We start from the raw sequence: 14595 nt of genomic DNA on the forward strand, positions 1-14595 counted from the left end.
CACTTTTTTTGAAGTGGCAGTGTATATAGCAGCAGCAGAGGTACTGCTCCTTGCTGGGCAGGGCTACCCATAGGCAGTGTGCCCACAGTAGCAGCTCAGAGGCAGTTCTGCACTCATATTTATACGTACTTTTAATTATATGGAAATTAAGAGGTAGTTAATGCTGAAATTGCCAGGATGAGGATGGTAACTTTCGGTTGTTGGGTCATTGCTGTGGAAAGGGCTCGTAACTTCTGGGTGTTGCTATGGTAATGGTAAACTGGCATAGCACACTGGTGTGTGTGTCTTACAGGGAGGGACTTCCACCCAGACCTGTTTTGGACAATCCTCAATTTGGTCCAGGGTCCAAGTCCCATCTCCTACCTCAGTAATACTGAATATAATAATGGTTAGAATAAAAGCAGGCAGGAAAGTGTATTTGAAGTGAGAAGACCTAGACATTGATGAAAATTCTTCCACTAACTGTGAAAAACATTGTTCTTCAATTGCGGGGAGCTTACATTTTGATGTGAGGGGATAGATAGAAAACTTAAGTCAACAAAAATAGTTATAGCATTGTGAACAATGTTGTGAAGGAGGTAAAGTAAGGCCTAAGAGAAAATAAGAGATGTGGATGGTAGTATGTAGAGACATTAGGTGGGCTGGTCCTGGGGACTAGAATGAGTGGATCACTTTAAGGACAGAACATTTGAGTAGAGGCCTGAAAGATGAGACAAAGCCAGTCATCAGAAATCTGTCATAAAATTATTCTAAGAGGAGGAAATAACCTGTGCAAAGGATCTAAGAGAAAAAGCGAGTTTGAAATGCTCAACAAAATATAAACAAATAAATCAGCGTGGCTTTGCATGGTGAATACATGCAAGATTTAACATGAGATCCAAGGAAGTGGCAAGAGCCAGATAAGGGGGTCCCAAACCAAGGGAAGGAGTTAGCAATGATGGATAAGTAAAAAGGGAAGTCATGGAAGAATTTTAATCACAGGAATGACATGACCAGATTTGCAAAAATCACTTGTCACTCTGTGAATAGACTGCAATAACAGGAGAGTAGAGGACTGGAGGCTGGTTAGCAGGCAGTTTCATGACCAAGGTGACAGTTGATGATCTGAACTAAGATTTTGAAGATGGTAGCAGGAACATGGGAAAATAGAACAGGGAAGATCATATCTTTTTCTTACAAGCAGAATCAAAAGATGCCATTTAACATTGATGGAAAAGCACCAGAATTTTAAGTACTATTTGAAGAATAAAGGTAATCAATATGAGAATTCTTTATATATAGTAAACATATTCACGGAGTAAATATTGTGAAAAGCTGGCAGGAAGATTTTGCGGAAGAGATGTATCCTTATTTTCTACATCTGGTTAAAAGCAATTAACTATATTTGGAAATCAAGAATTAGGGGCGCAAATATATCATCTGGAAATATAATAACCAGAAGGGAAAGCATTTACTTCTCACCGGGAAGTGAGCGGGCTAAACTATTGACGGATTACTTAACTTACTTTTTTTTTTCCAGTAACCTGAACATCATCAAGTGGATCTGAATTTTGAAAGTGAAAAACACACGTATCAGCTTGTAATTAAACCGTTTTCCTTTTGTGCGGAAGGAGCCGGGGATTGTGTTGTTATGATAGAGTATTAGCACCATCTAGTGGAGTAGAATATGTTTACTGAAATTATTATAAACATCGAAACAGCGCAATGTGTAGAATCACATATTACACGAGTTCACTAACACAAATGTATCAGAAACTTGCAAAATGTTCAAGGGAAAATTAGTGCCCATGACAACTTTCATAAGCATTTGTTTTATTTTGTAACATATAGTTTTATATGGAGCTTACTTTCTTATGAAATATTGCAAAATGTTTTCACATGGATATGTTCCACCATGTTAATGGGCACTTCTAAAACTTGTCTCTTTGGGCTGCTACAACAAAATATTATTAACTGCATAGCTTATAAACAACAGAAGTTTTTTTCTTACACTTCTGAATGCTGGAAAGTCTAAGAGCAACATAGTACCAGCAGATCCAGTGTTTGGTGAGGGTCTACTTTCTGGTTCATAGATAGTGTGCCTTTTGACTGTGTACTCCAATGATGAAAGGGACAAGGCAGCTCTGTGGTGCCTCTTCTATAAGGTCACACATCCCAAATCATGACAGCTCCACTTTCACAACCTAATCATTTCCCAATGTCCTCACCTCCTAATACTATCACATTGGTAATTAGGTTTAAACATATAAATTGGAGGTTGTGGGGAGGTTGCATATATTCAGAGCATAGCATATGCCTTCTTAACTTACCAAAGTCCAATACTAATTTATCACTCAGGGTTCAAAGCGGGAAGCTTAAGTAGAAGTAGGAAATTACCTAACTATCAGTCAATTAATCGATTGACATACCAATCTACCTATCTAGCTACTTAAAACGAGTTTTTTTAAAAAATAAATTGCCTTATGGAATTGTGAGCATGAGATAAGCAACTCTGATATCCACAGGGCAGGTAGTCAGAAAAGAAGATTACAGACAGGCTGGAACTCACAGGAAAGGAAGCTGCTTTCCACAGAATTCCCTCTCTTTTTCAAAGGAGCCTCAGCCCTGTGTTTCACACCTTTCAAATGATTTGATCTGGTCTATCTAGATTACCTAGAATGATCAGCTTGTTTAAAGTCAACTGATTGGGAGTATACCTGGCAACATATTTTCCCACCAACATTTAGATTAGTTGGACTGAATAACTGGGGATGCTGACTTAACCAAGATGACTTATTAAGAAAACTATCACAACTCATTAATACCTTTCTGTTTTTTTGGATACTGTGAAGAACTTAAAAGATATTAATTTTATTTATTCTTCTCACACTTTACACGCTATTGTCATGTGTTTTATGTATATGGGTGTGTACACATACATGTTTGTATTTAAAACCATATAAGGTAATATTTTTATTGTTTTATAGTTAGTATTCATTTATATTTACTTGAACATTTACCATTTTCTTTGTTTTTCATTTCTTCTTTCATCCTAAGACCTTATATTTAGGATCGGTTTCAGTTTTCTGAAATATATCTTTTTTCTCTCCTTAGTGTGTATTATATTGGCAGATTATCTCAAATTGTATTAATCAGCCCAGGCATGGTGGCTCACTTCTGTAATCCCAGCATTTTGGGAGGCCACGGTGGGTGGATTGCTTGAGCCCAGGAGTTTGAGAACTGCCTGGGCAAAATGGCAAAACCTTGTCTCTGCAAAAAATACAAAAATTGGCCGGAAGAGGTGGTTTGTGACTGTAGTCACAGCTCCTTGGGGGGCTGAGGCAGGGACCACTTGAGCCCAAGAGGTCAGTGCCTCAGTGAGCTAAGATCACGCCACTCCACTCCAGCATGGGCAATAGAAATCTTGTCAAAAAAATAAAATAAAATAAATGCTATGAATCAAAAACTGTATTCTAGAAAAATTATTTCTGTGCATAGAATTCTATATAGATAGCTATTTCTTCCTGCAAATGGAAGTCATTTATATCTTCTGGCTTCTGCTATTGCCATTGAGAAGTCCTTGTGAATCTACCATTACTGCTTTTAAACTAATATTTTTCTCTAACAAGATTAAGATATTTTCTCTTTGGTTTTCTAAATATTCCTTATGATGCATATAGGTGCATTTTTTTGTTACTGATTGGAATTTTTTAATTCTTGAATTTATTAATTGGTATGTTCCATTCATTTTTTAAAATTCTCTTCCAACATTGCTGTGGCTTTTCTATCCTCATTGACTCTTAGCTCATCTTGTGTATTTTCCACATATTTGTGTCTTCATGTTGCATCCTGTATTATTTCTTTCGACCTGCCCTCCTGTCCATGAATTCTTTTTACAACTGTGTTATCTGCTATTAAGCTGTCCATTGATGATTAAAAAGTTTTTTTTTCACTTTTAGAAATTACATTTGGTTCTTTTTAAAATCTGGTACTACTTTGTTATAATTTCTTTCCTCAGACATCATTGGTCAATCTTTTACATTTAAACCACAGAATTAGTATTGTTCATTATAGTCCATATACATTTGTTCCAATATCAAATATCTATTTTTTTCCTTATGAAGTTTACAGTAGCAAGGTGCTTTTTCCCCTATAATGTCTTTGACATTTGTAATAATAATTTCGTACTTAAGAAAACAATCTTCCTCATATTAAAGTTGCAACTTATCTTTTCTGGGTGGCTAGGAGAACTTTCAGTGTAAGACTACCTTAAGCCAAATTTGTGTTTTGAAATTCCTTGGTCCTCTAAGCAATTCAAGGCTGGGTTCCTGTAAGAAGAGCGTAGTTTACTTCCAGTTTTCCTTTATCCTGTGGGTGAATTCGTTTAGCTTTCTAACTTTGAATTTTGTTGCTTTAGCCTAACACGGCTATCAAAAAGCAAGCTCTTATCTTCCCCAAACGGTGAATGCCCTCATTGCAGAAAAAGTTTGGCTGCTTCTTTTCCTCTCTGGGTTCTGATTATATGAAGATTTGTTATGGCAATTCTTTACTGTCTTGTCAACTTTCTAAATGCCTCTATGAAAGTATTTATTTCAAAACATATGTTTTCCTGTTTTTATTTCCCCTTTTGTGACAGGGTCTAACCCTGTCTCTCAGGTTGGAGTGCAGTGACATGATCATAGCTCACACACATCCTTAAACTCCTGAGCTCAAGAGACCCTCCTGTCCCAGCCTCTCACAGAGCTGGGACAACAAGTGTGTGCCACCATGCCTAACTAATTTGTTCCTTTAATTTTTTGTAGAGATGGGATCTTGCTATATTGCTCAGACTTGTCTCAAACTCCTGGGCTCAAGGGATTCTCCCACCTCAGCCTCCCAAAATGTTGGGATTATAGGTGTGAGCCACCATGGTCGGCCACCTGGTTTTATTGTGAAGATGTCCTAAGTGATAAGATTAATCTGAAATAATGCATCTCAAGGCACTCAAACTTTTTGTGAAATAGCCAGGCAATAAATATTTTAGACTTTGTGTGTCATAATGTCTCGCTACTCAGCTCTTCTATTGTAACATAAAAGGAGTCATAGACAACATATAAATGCATGAACATAGCTATGTTCTACTAAAATTTTATTTACAAAACAAGCAGCGATTGAATTTGGCCCACAGGTTAGTTTTCTGGCCCCTGACCTAATGTATCTCACTATAACAGAAAATATATACTACCTTTCCTCCTTACTATTGTAAATTTTATGCACATAATTAAATATTACCCAAACCACAGTTTTTAATTCAGATGGGTGTAGCATAATTTGACAATTTTCATAAATATTCTAATTATATCTGTTATTAAAAATGCTGGAATAAACACTCTGTACCTAAATATTTCACAAAATCTTTAATTATTATTTGTTACTTTTAAAAAATTGAAATTCTTTATCAACTAATATACGAGTATTTTTAAGATTCTTTATTGTTAAGTTGCTTTTTAGTGAGGTAATAGTCATTTATTCTTCAGTTTTATTTAATAATAATATTTATATTACCTAATTTTCCAGCAAAATTGAATATCATCTCCTTTACATTTTTGTCATTAGAATTGGTCAAAAAATAATTTTCTTTTAATTTTTATCTCTTTTAAAAATGCCTGTTCTTAAGTAAATGATCTATTCTACTCTAACATGTTTCTTTAGTTAGTGTTTAGTGCTTTTGTTACTGCAAGAAGTGTGTTTGTGTTAAGAATAATTTTTCAGCTAAATTTTCTTTAAATTTTGTATATATAATTTTTTCACAAATATAGTTTTTAATTAAAAAATGTTGTAATGTGTATATGTTCTGTTTGCAAATTGCTTTATGCATTAAGCCTTACATTTTTGATATTTACTCATACTTTTTAACAAATATATTTATAAAATAAATATGATTATAGATAGATGGCACTAAGATAATAGTAAGTTAAAAATGACACAGCATCAAATATAGCAGATAATTTAAAAAATGTAAAAGAATGAAACATATATGTATTTTAAATTTGTTTAAACCTAATTCTTTAATCTACCTGGCATTTGTGTGCATGTGTCTGTGCATGCTTACAAATAAAGTAAGGATTCAAATTTATTCCATTTCATTTCCAGTGGGTTTTATTTTTTATTTATTATTGTTATTATTATTGTTATTATTATTATTTTGAGACAGAGCTTCCCTCTTGTTGCCCAGGCTGGAGTGCAATGGCGCGATCTTGGCTTACTGCAATCTCCGCCTCTCAGGTTCAAGAGATTCTCCTGCCTCAGGCCCCCACGTAGCTGGGATTACAGGCATGTGCCAAAACAGCTGGCTAATTTTGTATTTTTAGTAGGGACGGGTTTCACCATGTTTGTCAGACTGGTCTCGAACTCCTGACCTCAGGCAATCCGCCCGTCTCAGCCTCCCAAAGTGCTGGGAATAGAGGCGTGAGCCATCCTACCCGGCTCCCGTGGGTTTTAATTGCAAGACTGCCAGAGTGAGTCAATTTGAGATTGTCCAAGGTTACACAGTACAGTAGACTTACCCATTGTCAACGTTACTCGGCTTCAAGGAAAATATAGAATAAAGGCAGTATGCACAAGAACAGCTTGATGGAGATTTCAGGTACTCAAACTCAGCTTCTGATATCTTAACCATTCCATAAGATAATTTTGCTGAAGAAGGATGAAAGTTGATGCCAGTATAGATCACATCCATGCTGGGTAACAACAGAATTGGGTATCCTTAAATACTTTAGTCGTCACCTTGATCTTGGAGGGTGATTTATGTGATCATCACTATTATTTGCAGTCCTCTATTTTCTTTAGATTTAATTTAATGTTTTACTAGTTTCTTGAATTAGAAATTTGGATAATTGATTTCCAACAGTTTTTTTATTTCTAATTCATTCAGGTTATATATATTTTTCTCTCTAATCACTGCTTCAGCATCAGCCCACAAATTTTAACATATATTTCCATTACTGTTTATTTCAAATCATATTCTAATTTATGTTGTATTTTTTCTTTTACTCGTGAGTTATTTATAAGTGTTGCTTCCGGGGCGCCGTAGCGCACGCCTGTAATCCCAGCACTTTGGGAGGCCGAGGCGGGTGGATCATGAGGTGAGGAGATCTAGACCATCCTGGCTAACACGGTGAAACCCTGTCTCTAGTAAAAAAGCACACACACACACACACACACAAATAGTCGGGCGTGGTGGTGGGCCCCTGTAGTCTCAGTTACTTGGGAGGTTGAGGCAGGAGAATGGTGTGAACCCGGGAGCGGAGGTTGCAGTGAGCCGAGATTGGGCCACTGCACTCCAGCCTGGGGGACAGAGCGAGACTCCATCTCAAAAAAAAACAAAAACAAAACAGCAACAACAACAAAAACAGCGTTGCTTAACTTCAAAAATTTTGTGACTTTTCCAGTTATTTTCTATTAGTAATGTCCAGTGGTCAGGGAGTATACTTAGAGTGATTTTAATTTTTTGAAATTGGTAGAGATTTGCTTGGAATGAATATGCACCTTACAATTGTTGAAGGCAGTGTTTTATTAATATAAAAAAGCTTAATTTGGTTAATAATGTTGCTCATATCTTGTATATCCTTATTTTTCTATTTCTTTGTCTATTGGATATTGGAAACAGTGTGCTTAAATCTCAAACTATGATGATAGATTGCTTACTTCTTTTATTTCTGTTATATGTTGAAGATATATTAATAGTTTTATGCAAAGAAACATGCTGGTAAATGTAAAACAACCAACTATTTTTTGAAAGGAAAGGAAACAACCAAGATTTGTAAAATTTGCTGAGATTCATGTGTAAATTCTCACAATATGGTCAATTTCAAGTTACCAACGTGTCATCAGTGAACATTGTTTTAGCAAAAGATGTGTATAATTGACTCCTATGAGTCAGTATGAGCCAGCTCCAGTAAACATTGTTCAAACACATTTAGAATTATTATATCTTTCTGTTAAAGTAGCCCTTTTATTAATATGAAATGACTCTCTTTTTATCTAGTAATACTTTCTAACTTAATTTATAATTTGCTTGATATTAATACATTAATATCATTCTGACTTTAGTTGATACTTTTCTAGCATGTTGGTTTTTATCATTTACTTTCAGTTTGTATGTACAATTTTATTAAAAGTAATCATCATATATTTGAGTTTTCTTTTATGCTTTTATCCAGTCAGACAATCTTTGCATGTTAAGTGTGGTGATGAATCCATTTACATTTAATGTAATTACTGATACACTTCAGTTTAAGTCTAGCATCTTGCTATTTGTTTTTGCCTCAATTTTTCTTTTTTCTTTTCCTGTCTTCTCTTATTTTAATCAAATAATCTTGACTATCTCATTACATCATGTATACTAGTTATTTTATGCATCTCAATATTTTTGGTTTAGTGGCTAACCTAGCAATTACAACAAAACATACTTAAATTATTACAGTTTATCCTAAATTAATATTTTTACCACATCAAGACTATGGGGAAAATATCACAACACTTTTATTTGCTTTACCTTTTCCTGACACTTTTGCTATTATTGTTTCATATTATACTCCTGAATTTATTTAAAACACTATTAAACATGGTCATTATTGATTTAAACAGTCTAGGTTCTTTTTCATTTGAGTAAAATATACATAGCATGTTTATCATGTTTCAATAGCTTTTTTATTTACTCATCTATTTATTTTCTTCAGTTCTGCTTATTCCTTTTTGTACTTCTTTGCTTATATTTTAGATCAGTTTCCTTCAGCCCAGATAACTTTTTCAGTATTTTTATATAGCTGAGTCTGCTCTTGTCGAATTCTTTCTGCTTTTGTTTGCTTAAGAATGTGTTTGCATGCTCTTTCATTTTTGAAGTATATTTTCACCATTTATAGAGTTCTCTGCTGACTTTTAATTTTCAACACTTTAGTGATGTGAAGACATATATATTCAGACTTCAGTATTTAATTCCACAGACTTGGCTGTTATTTTTACTATTCTCCTGAAAAAAAAAAGTTTCCTCTGTCTGTGATATGGTTTGGCTCTGTGTCCCCACCCAAATCTCATCTTAAATTATAATCTCCATAATCACCACATGTCAAGGGAAGAACTCAGTGGGAGGTGACTGGATCATGGGGATTGTTTGCCCCATGCTGTTCTCATGATAGTGAGTGAGTTCTTATGATATTTACTGGTTCAAGCATCTGGCATTTCCCCAACTTGCACTTCTCTCTCCTGCTACCATGTGAAGAAAGTCCTCTCTTCTTCTTCACCTTCCACCATGATTATAAGTTTCCTGAAGCCTCCCCAACCATGTGAAAGTGTGAGTCAATTAAACTTCTTTTTTTAATGAACTACCCAGTCTCAGGTAATTCTTTATAGCAGTGTAAAATGGACTAATACAGTCAATTGGTACTGAAGTAGTAGGGCACTGTTATAAAGATACCTCAAAATGTGGAAGTGACTTTGGAACTGGGTAATGGCCAGAGGTTGGAACAGTTTGGAGGTCTCAAAAGAAGACAGGAAGATGTGGGAAAGCTTGGAACTTCCTAGAGACTTGTTGAATGCTTTAGACCAAAATGCTGATAGTGATCTGGAATATGAAGTCCAGGCTGAGGTGGTCTCAGATGGGGACAAGGACCTTATTGGGAGCTGGAGCAAAGATCATTTAGCAAAGAGATTGGCAACATTTTGCCCCTTCCCTAGAGATCTGTGGAACTTTGAACATTGAGAAAGTTGATCTGAAATTGGAACTTATGTTTAAAAGGGAAGCAGAGCATAAAAGTTTGGAAAATGTGCAGCCTGATGATGCAATAGAAATGAAACCTCAATTTTCTTGGGAGAAATGCAAGCCCACTGGAAAAATCTGTGTAAGGAATGAGGAGTCAAATGTTAAACACCATGACAAAGGAAAAATGTCTCCAAGGAATGTTAGTGATCTTTAAGGCAGCTTCTCCCATCACAGGCCCAGATGTCTAGGAAAGAAAAATGGTTTTGCAGGCCTGGGCCCCACTGCTGTGTGCAGTCTCAGGACTTGGTGGCTTGTATCCTAGCTGCTCCAGTTGCAGCCATGTCTAAAATGGGACAACATACAGCTTGGGCCATTGCTTCAGAGGATGAAAGTCCTAAGCCTTGGCAGCTTCCACATGGTGTTGGTCCTGTGGGTACACAGAATGCAAAACTTCCACCTAGACTCAGAGAATGTGTAGAAATGCTTAGATGTCCAGGCAGAGGTGTGTTGAAAGGGAGGAGGCCTTATGGAGAACCTCTGCTAGCACAATGAGCAGGGAGAATGTAGGATTGGAGCCCCCACACAGAGGTCCCACTGGGGCACTACCTAATAGAGCTGTGAGAAGAGGGCCACCGATCCTCCAGACCCTAGAATGGTAGATCCACTGACAGGTTGCACCATGTGCCTAGAAAAGCCACATAGACTCAATGCCAGCAGTGAAAGCAGCCAGAAAGAGGGCCATACCCTGCAAAACCATCGGGGAAGGTCTGCCCAAGGCTGTGGGAGCTCACCTCTTGCATCAGTGTGACCTGAATGTGAGGCATGGAATCAAAGGAGACTGTTTTGGAACTTTAAGGTTTAATGACTTCCCTATCGGATTTCCAACTTTCATGGAGATTTTGGCCCCTTTGTTTTAGCCAGTTCATCCCATCTGGGATGGGAGCATTTACCCAATGCCTGTACTCCCATTGTATCTTGAAAATGACTAATTTGCTTTTGATTTTACAAGCTCATATGTGGAAGGAACTTGCCTTGTCTCAGATGAGACTTTGGACATGGACTTTTGGGTTAATGCTGTAGGGAGTTAAGAGTTTGGGGGACTGTTGGGAAGGCATGATTGTGTTTTGAAATGTGAGGGCATGAGATTTGGAAAAGGCAAGGGGCAGAATTATATGATTAGGCTCTGTGTCCCCACCCAAATCTCATCTTAAATTGTAATCCCGATAATCCCCATGTGTTGAGGAACGGACCCAGTGAGAGGTGATTGGATCACGGGACAGTTTCTCCCATGCTGTTCTCATGATAGTGAGTGAGTTCTCATGAGGTTTGATGGTTTTATAAACACCTGGCATTTCCCCTGTTTGCACTTCTCTCTCCTGCCACCCCATGTGAAGAGATCCGGTCCTTGCTTCCCCTTCCACCATGATTGTAAGTTTCCTGAGGCCTCCCCAGCCATGTGAAACTGTGAGTCAATTATATCTCTTTTATTTATAAATTACTCAGTCTTGGGTATTTCTTTATAACAGTGCAAAGATGGACTAATACAATCTGCTTTTAAGATTTTGCCTTTATCTTTGGTTTTCAGCAGAGTATCAGTATAGGTTTTCTTGGTATATAGCATTTTGGGGGTTTGTTGAAATTTTGATTTTGTGAGTTGATTTCTTTTATCAATTTTGGAAACCTTTGAGCTATTGTTTCTTCAAATATTGCCTATGTTCATTCTCTTCTGTGTTGTTAGAATTCCAATTACACATGTTTTATAACTTTACACCACATTGTTTTTGTACTCTGTTTTGTTTGTTGTTGTTTATACACTTTTGTCTTTCCATACTTCAGTTTGGATATTTTTACATTAAACTTCCTCTAAGTTTAACAAGTTTGTATTGTGCTATGTCCATTTGATTCTTAACACCATATGACAAGTTGTTATTTCTGATTTTTTATGCAATTTTAAGATAACACCGATTTATTATGAGTCAATTTTATTTTGAATATCTTCTTAAAATTTACATCTACTTTCTATAGTTCCTTTAATGTCCCTAAAATAGCTGTTATAAAGACCTTAACACTAATTCTAACATCTGAATCTGAGTGTCTAGTTCTACTGAATATTTATTTTCTCTTTTTTGTTCACAGCTGTTTTGCTTCTTTATGTATCTTTTTAAACAAAAATATGTAATGAGCAAAGTTTATGTAACTTACTCTCACCAACAAGATTGTTTGCTCTTTCTTGAGCCACTCAAAAATTTAACTCAGAGGGACCTGGGTAACACTTTTAGTTTGAGTCAGTTCCACTTCTGGTTTCTAAAGTCTCAAAGATTAAACTTTCTTGGGTTTTTAAAATCTAGAGTCTGGTTGGTTTCTTCTATCCCAAAAGATGAACACACACACACACACACACACACACACACACACACACACACACACACAGAGTATATACATATATATATAAATATGTATATATTATACTATATGTTTGTGTGTATATATATTAGGCTTTTGAGATAGAAGAAGCCAACACATATATATATAATGTATGTGAGCATATGATATATATATAATAGTTGTTTATATATGTTTGCTTTTCTGCTGTTTTGACATCTGCTCTTATATATATATAATCTTAAATGCTCATATATATATATGAAACAGCAGAAAAGCAAACATATATATAAAGAGCTTTTATTGTATATAAATAATACATGTGTATATATGTATGTATATACATAAATACATATATGTATACAGCTTTTCTGCTGTTTTGACAACTGCTCTTAAATATCACCCAGAGTGTCTTTCAAATATGGCATATTTTGATGAGAATGCTAGCTGTGTATTTGAGTCAGATCCCTTTTCTTATTGAGACTTTTTTTCTATGAGACAATGGGAAAGTCAGTCTTCTTGTAAGAAGCTACCTAGACTGTAGCAAAGCAACCTGATTTGGCAAAGTTTCAGAATTTTTCATGCTAGATATAACCTCCTTATGTTTGGTTCTTTCTTACCTCATTACCATTCTTACATTCAGAGGAAGGATCTTCAATCCATATCAAGAGTTGACAAACATAACCAGGTAAAAAATGGCCAGAGACCCTATATTTACTTGAAACAGGTCCTTCCTACTTGGATTTTGTTCATTTAATCCTCTTTGCTCCCACAACTTTGAGTGTACACATGCACACACAATTTGTTGTTGTTCCAATCTGGAGTAGAAACATTGTTCTTTTCCATCCTATTCTATCTTATTTGGAGAGCTCATATAATTTTGTATTAACTTATCATGCTTCATTTTTGTAAATAGAATTTTTCTACCTGTAATTCATATTTTACATCTCTTTGACTATTTATTAAATAACTGGCTTCCCTACTAGAATGGAAATGCTTTGAGAACAGATAACTTGTTTCTTCATTGTTTTTGCTTTACAACTTACGATAGTGCTCAATAAATATTTCCCAAATTAATGGAAGAATAGTAGAATGCTCTCCAGCAATTAAGAGTAGTATAACAAAATATATCTATTGCTTTGCAAAGTTTTTTAGGTATTCTTCCACAGTGAACATTCTTATAAAATTATGTAGATACAAATTTATAAGGTGAAAGGTATACTTACAGTACATGCATGAAATGTATGTTTACTCCATAGATATGGGAGTAGGAGAGAGAGAGGAAAATTTAGGTAGGTCTGTAACTGTCTAGACATTTTTAAAAGCAACAATTACCCAAACATACTGTACATTTAAATAGATACTTTATGTACTTATTTTGTTTTCATTTTTTTTTTAGATTGCAAGGAACTTCCTCCAAGAAAAAATACAGAAATTCTGACAGGTTCCTGGCCTGACCATACATATCCAGAAGGCACTGAGGCGATCTATAAATGCCGCCCTGGGTATAGATCTCTTGGAAATATAGTAATGGTATGCAGGAAGGGAGAATGGGTTGCTCTTAATCCATTAAAGAAATGTCAGAGTAAGTACTTCATACATTTGTGAAATTTATGAAAACTTTTGGTTGTAAAAATACTTAAGATTTTATATTATAGCAATTATGGCTGAATTATATCACTGTTGCTGCTCAAATACAAAATAATACATCATACATCTTTTTTTTTTTTTTTTTTTTTTGAGATGGAGTCTGGCTCTGTCACTTAGGCTGGAGTGCAGTGGTGCAATTTTGAGATGGAGTCTCCCTCTATTGCCAGGCTGGAGTGCAGTGGCGCTATCTCGGCTCACTGCAACCTCTGCCTCCCTGGTTCAAGCAATTCTCCTGCCTCAACATCCCGAGTAGCTAGGACTATTGGCACGTGCCACCACACCTGGCTAATTTTTGTATTTTTAGTAGAGATGGGGTTTCACTATGCTGGATAGGCTGATCTCGAACTCCTGGCTTTGTGATCCACTCACCTTGACCTCCCAAGGTGCTGGGATTACAGGTGTGAGCCACTGTGCCCAGCCAATACATCATCATTTTCAAAAAGGGGTGGTCTTCCTCCAAAATTAAAAAAGCAAGCATATAGTTTAAGTTCAATTATGAAATAATAGCTCTACTATATTTAATTTTCCTTGTATTCAATCTGTCTTCTTATATAATATCAAATATACTTGTACCCCCACTCCTACATAAAATATATTCCTTGTTATTACACACTAATTTATAACTTTTTTTGTTTTCATTTTAGAAAGGCCCTGTGGACATCCTGGAGATACTCCCTTTGGTTATTTCAGCCTCATAGGAGGAAATGTGTTTGAATATGGTGTAAAAGCTGTGTATACATGTAATGAGGGGTATGTAGTCCATACAAAAAGAGGTTTATAATTAAGATAGTAAATAGGAACTGTACTAGTTTATATATTTTAAGGTTATTATATTTTTCTATGGA

The 14595-nt window shown here is 35.7% G+C and overlaps 1 protein-coding gene across 8 annotated transcripts in view; it reads left to right on the top strand.

The window, feature by feature from the left end:
- The window catches only part of CFH (complement factor H), a 133437-nt gene that overhangs the window by 7000 nt on the left and 111842 nt on the right, over window positions 1–14595 (top strand). For all 8 annotated transcript variants that reach the window (XM_028851648.2, XM_078002022.1, XM_078002024.1 and 5 more), the window contains exons 2-3: window positions 13500–13685; window positions 14395–14500. In XM_028851648.2, the coding sequence (XP_028707481.2) occupies window positions 13500–13685; window positions 14395–14500 (292 nt within the window). The remainder of the gene's footprint in view (window positions 1–13499; window positions 13686–14394; window positions 14501–14595) is intronic.

This window comes from Macaca mulatta, chromosome 1, assembly GCF_049350105.2.
Source record: "Macaca mulatta isolate MMU2019108-1 chromosome 1, T2T-MMU8v2.0, whole genome shotgun sequence".
Lineage (NCBI taxonomy): Eukaryota > Metazoa > Chordata > Mammalia > Primates > Cercopithecidae > Macaca > Macaca mulatta.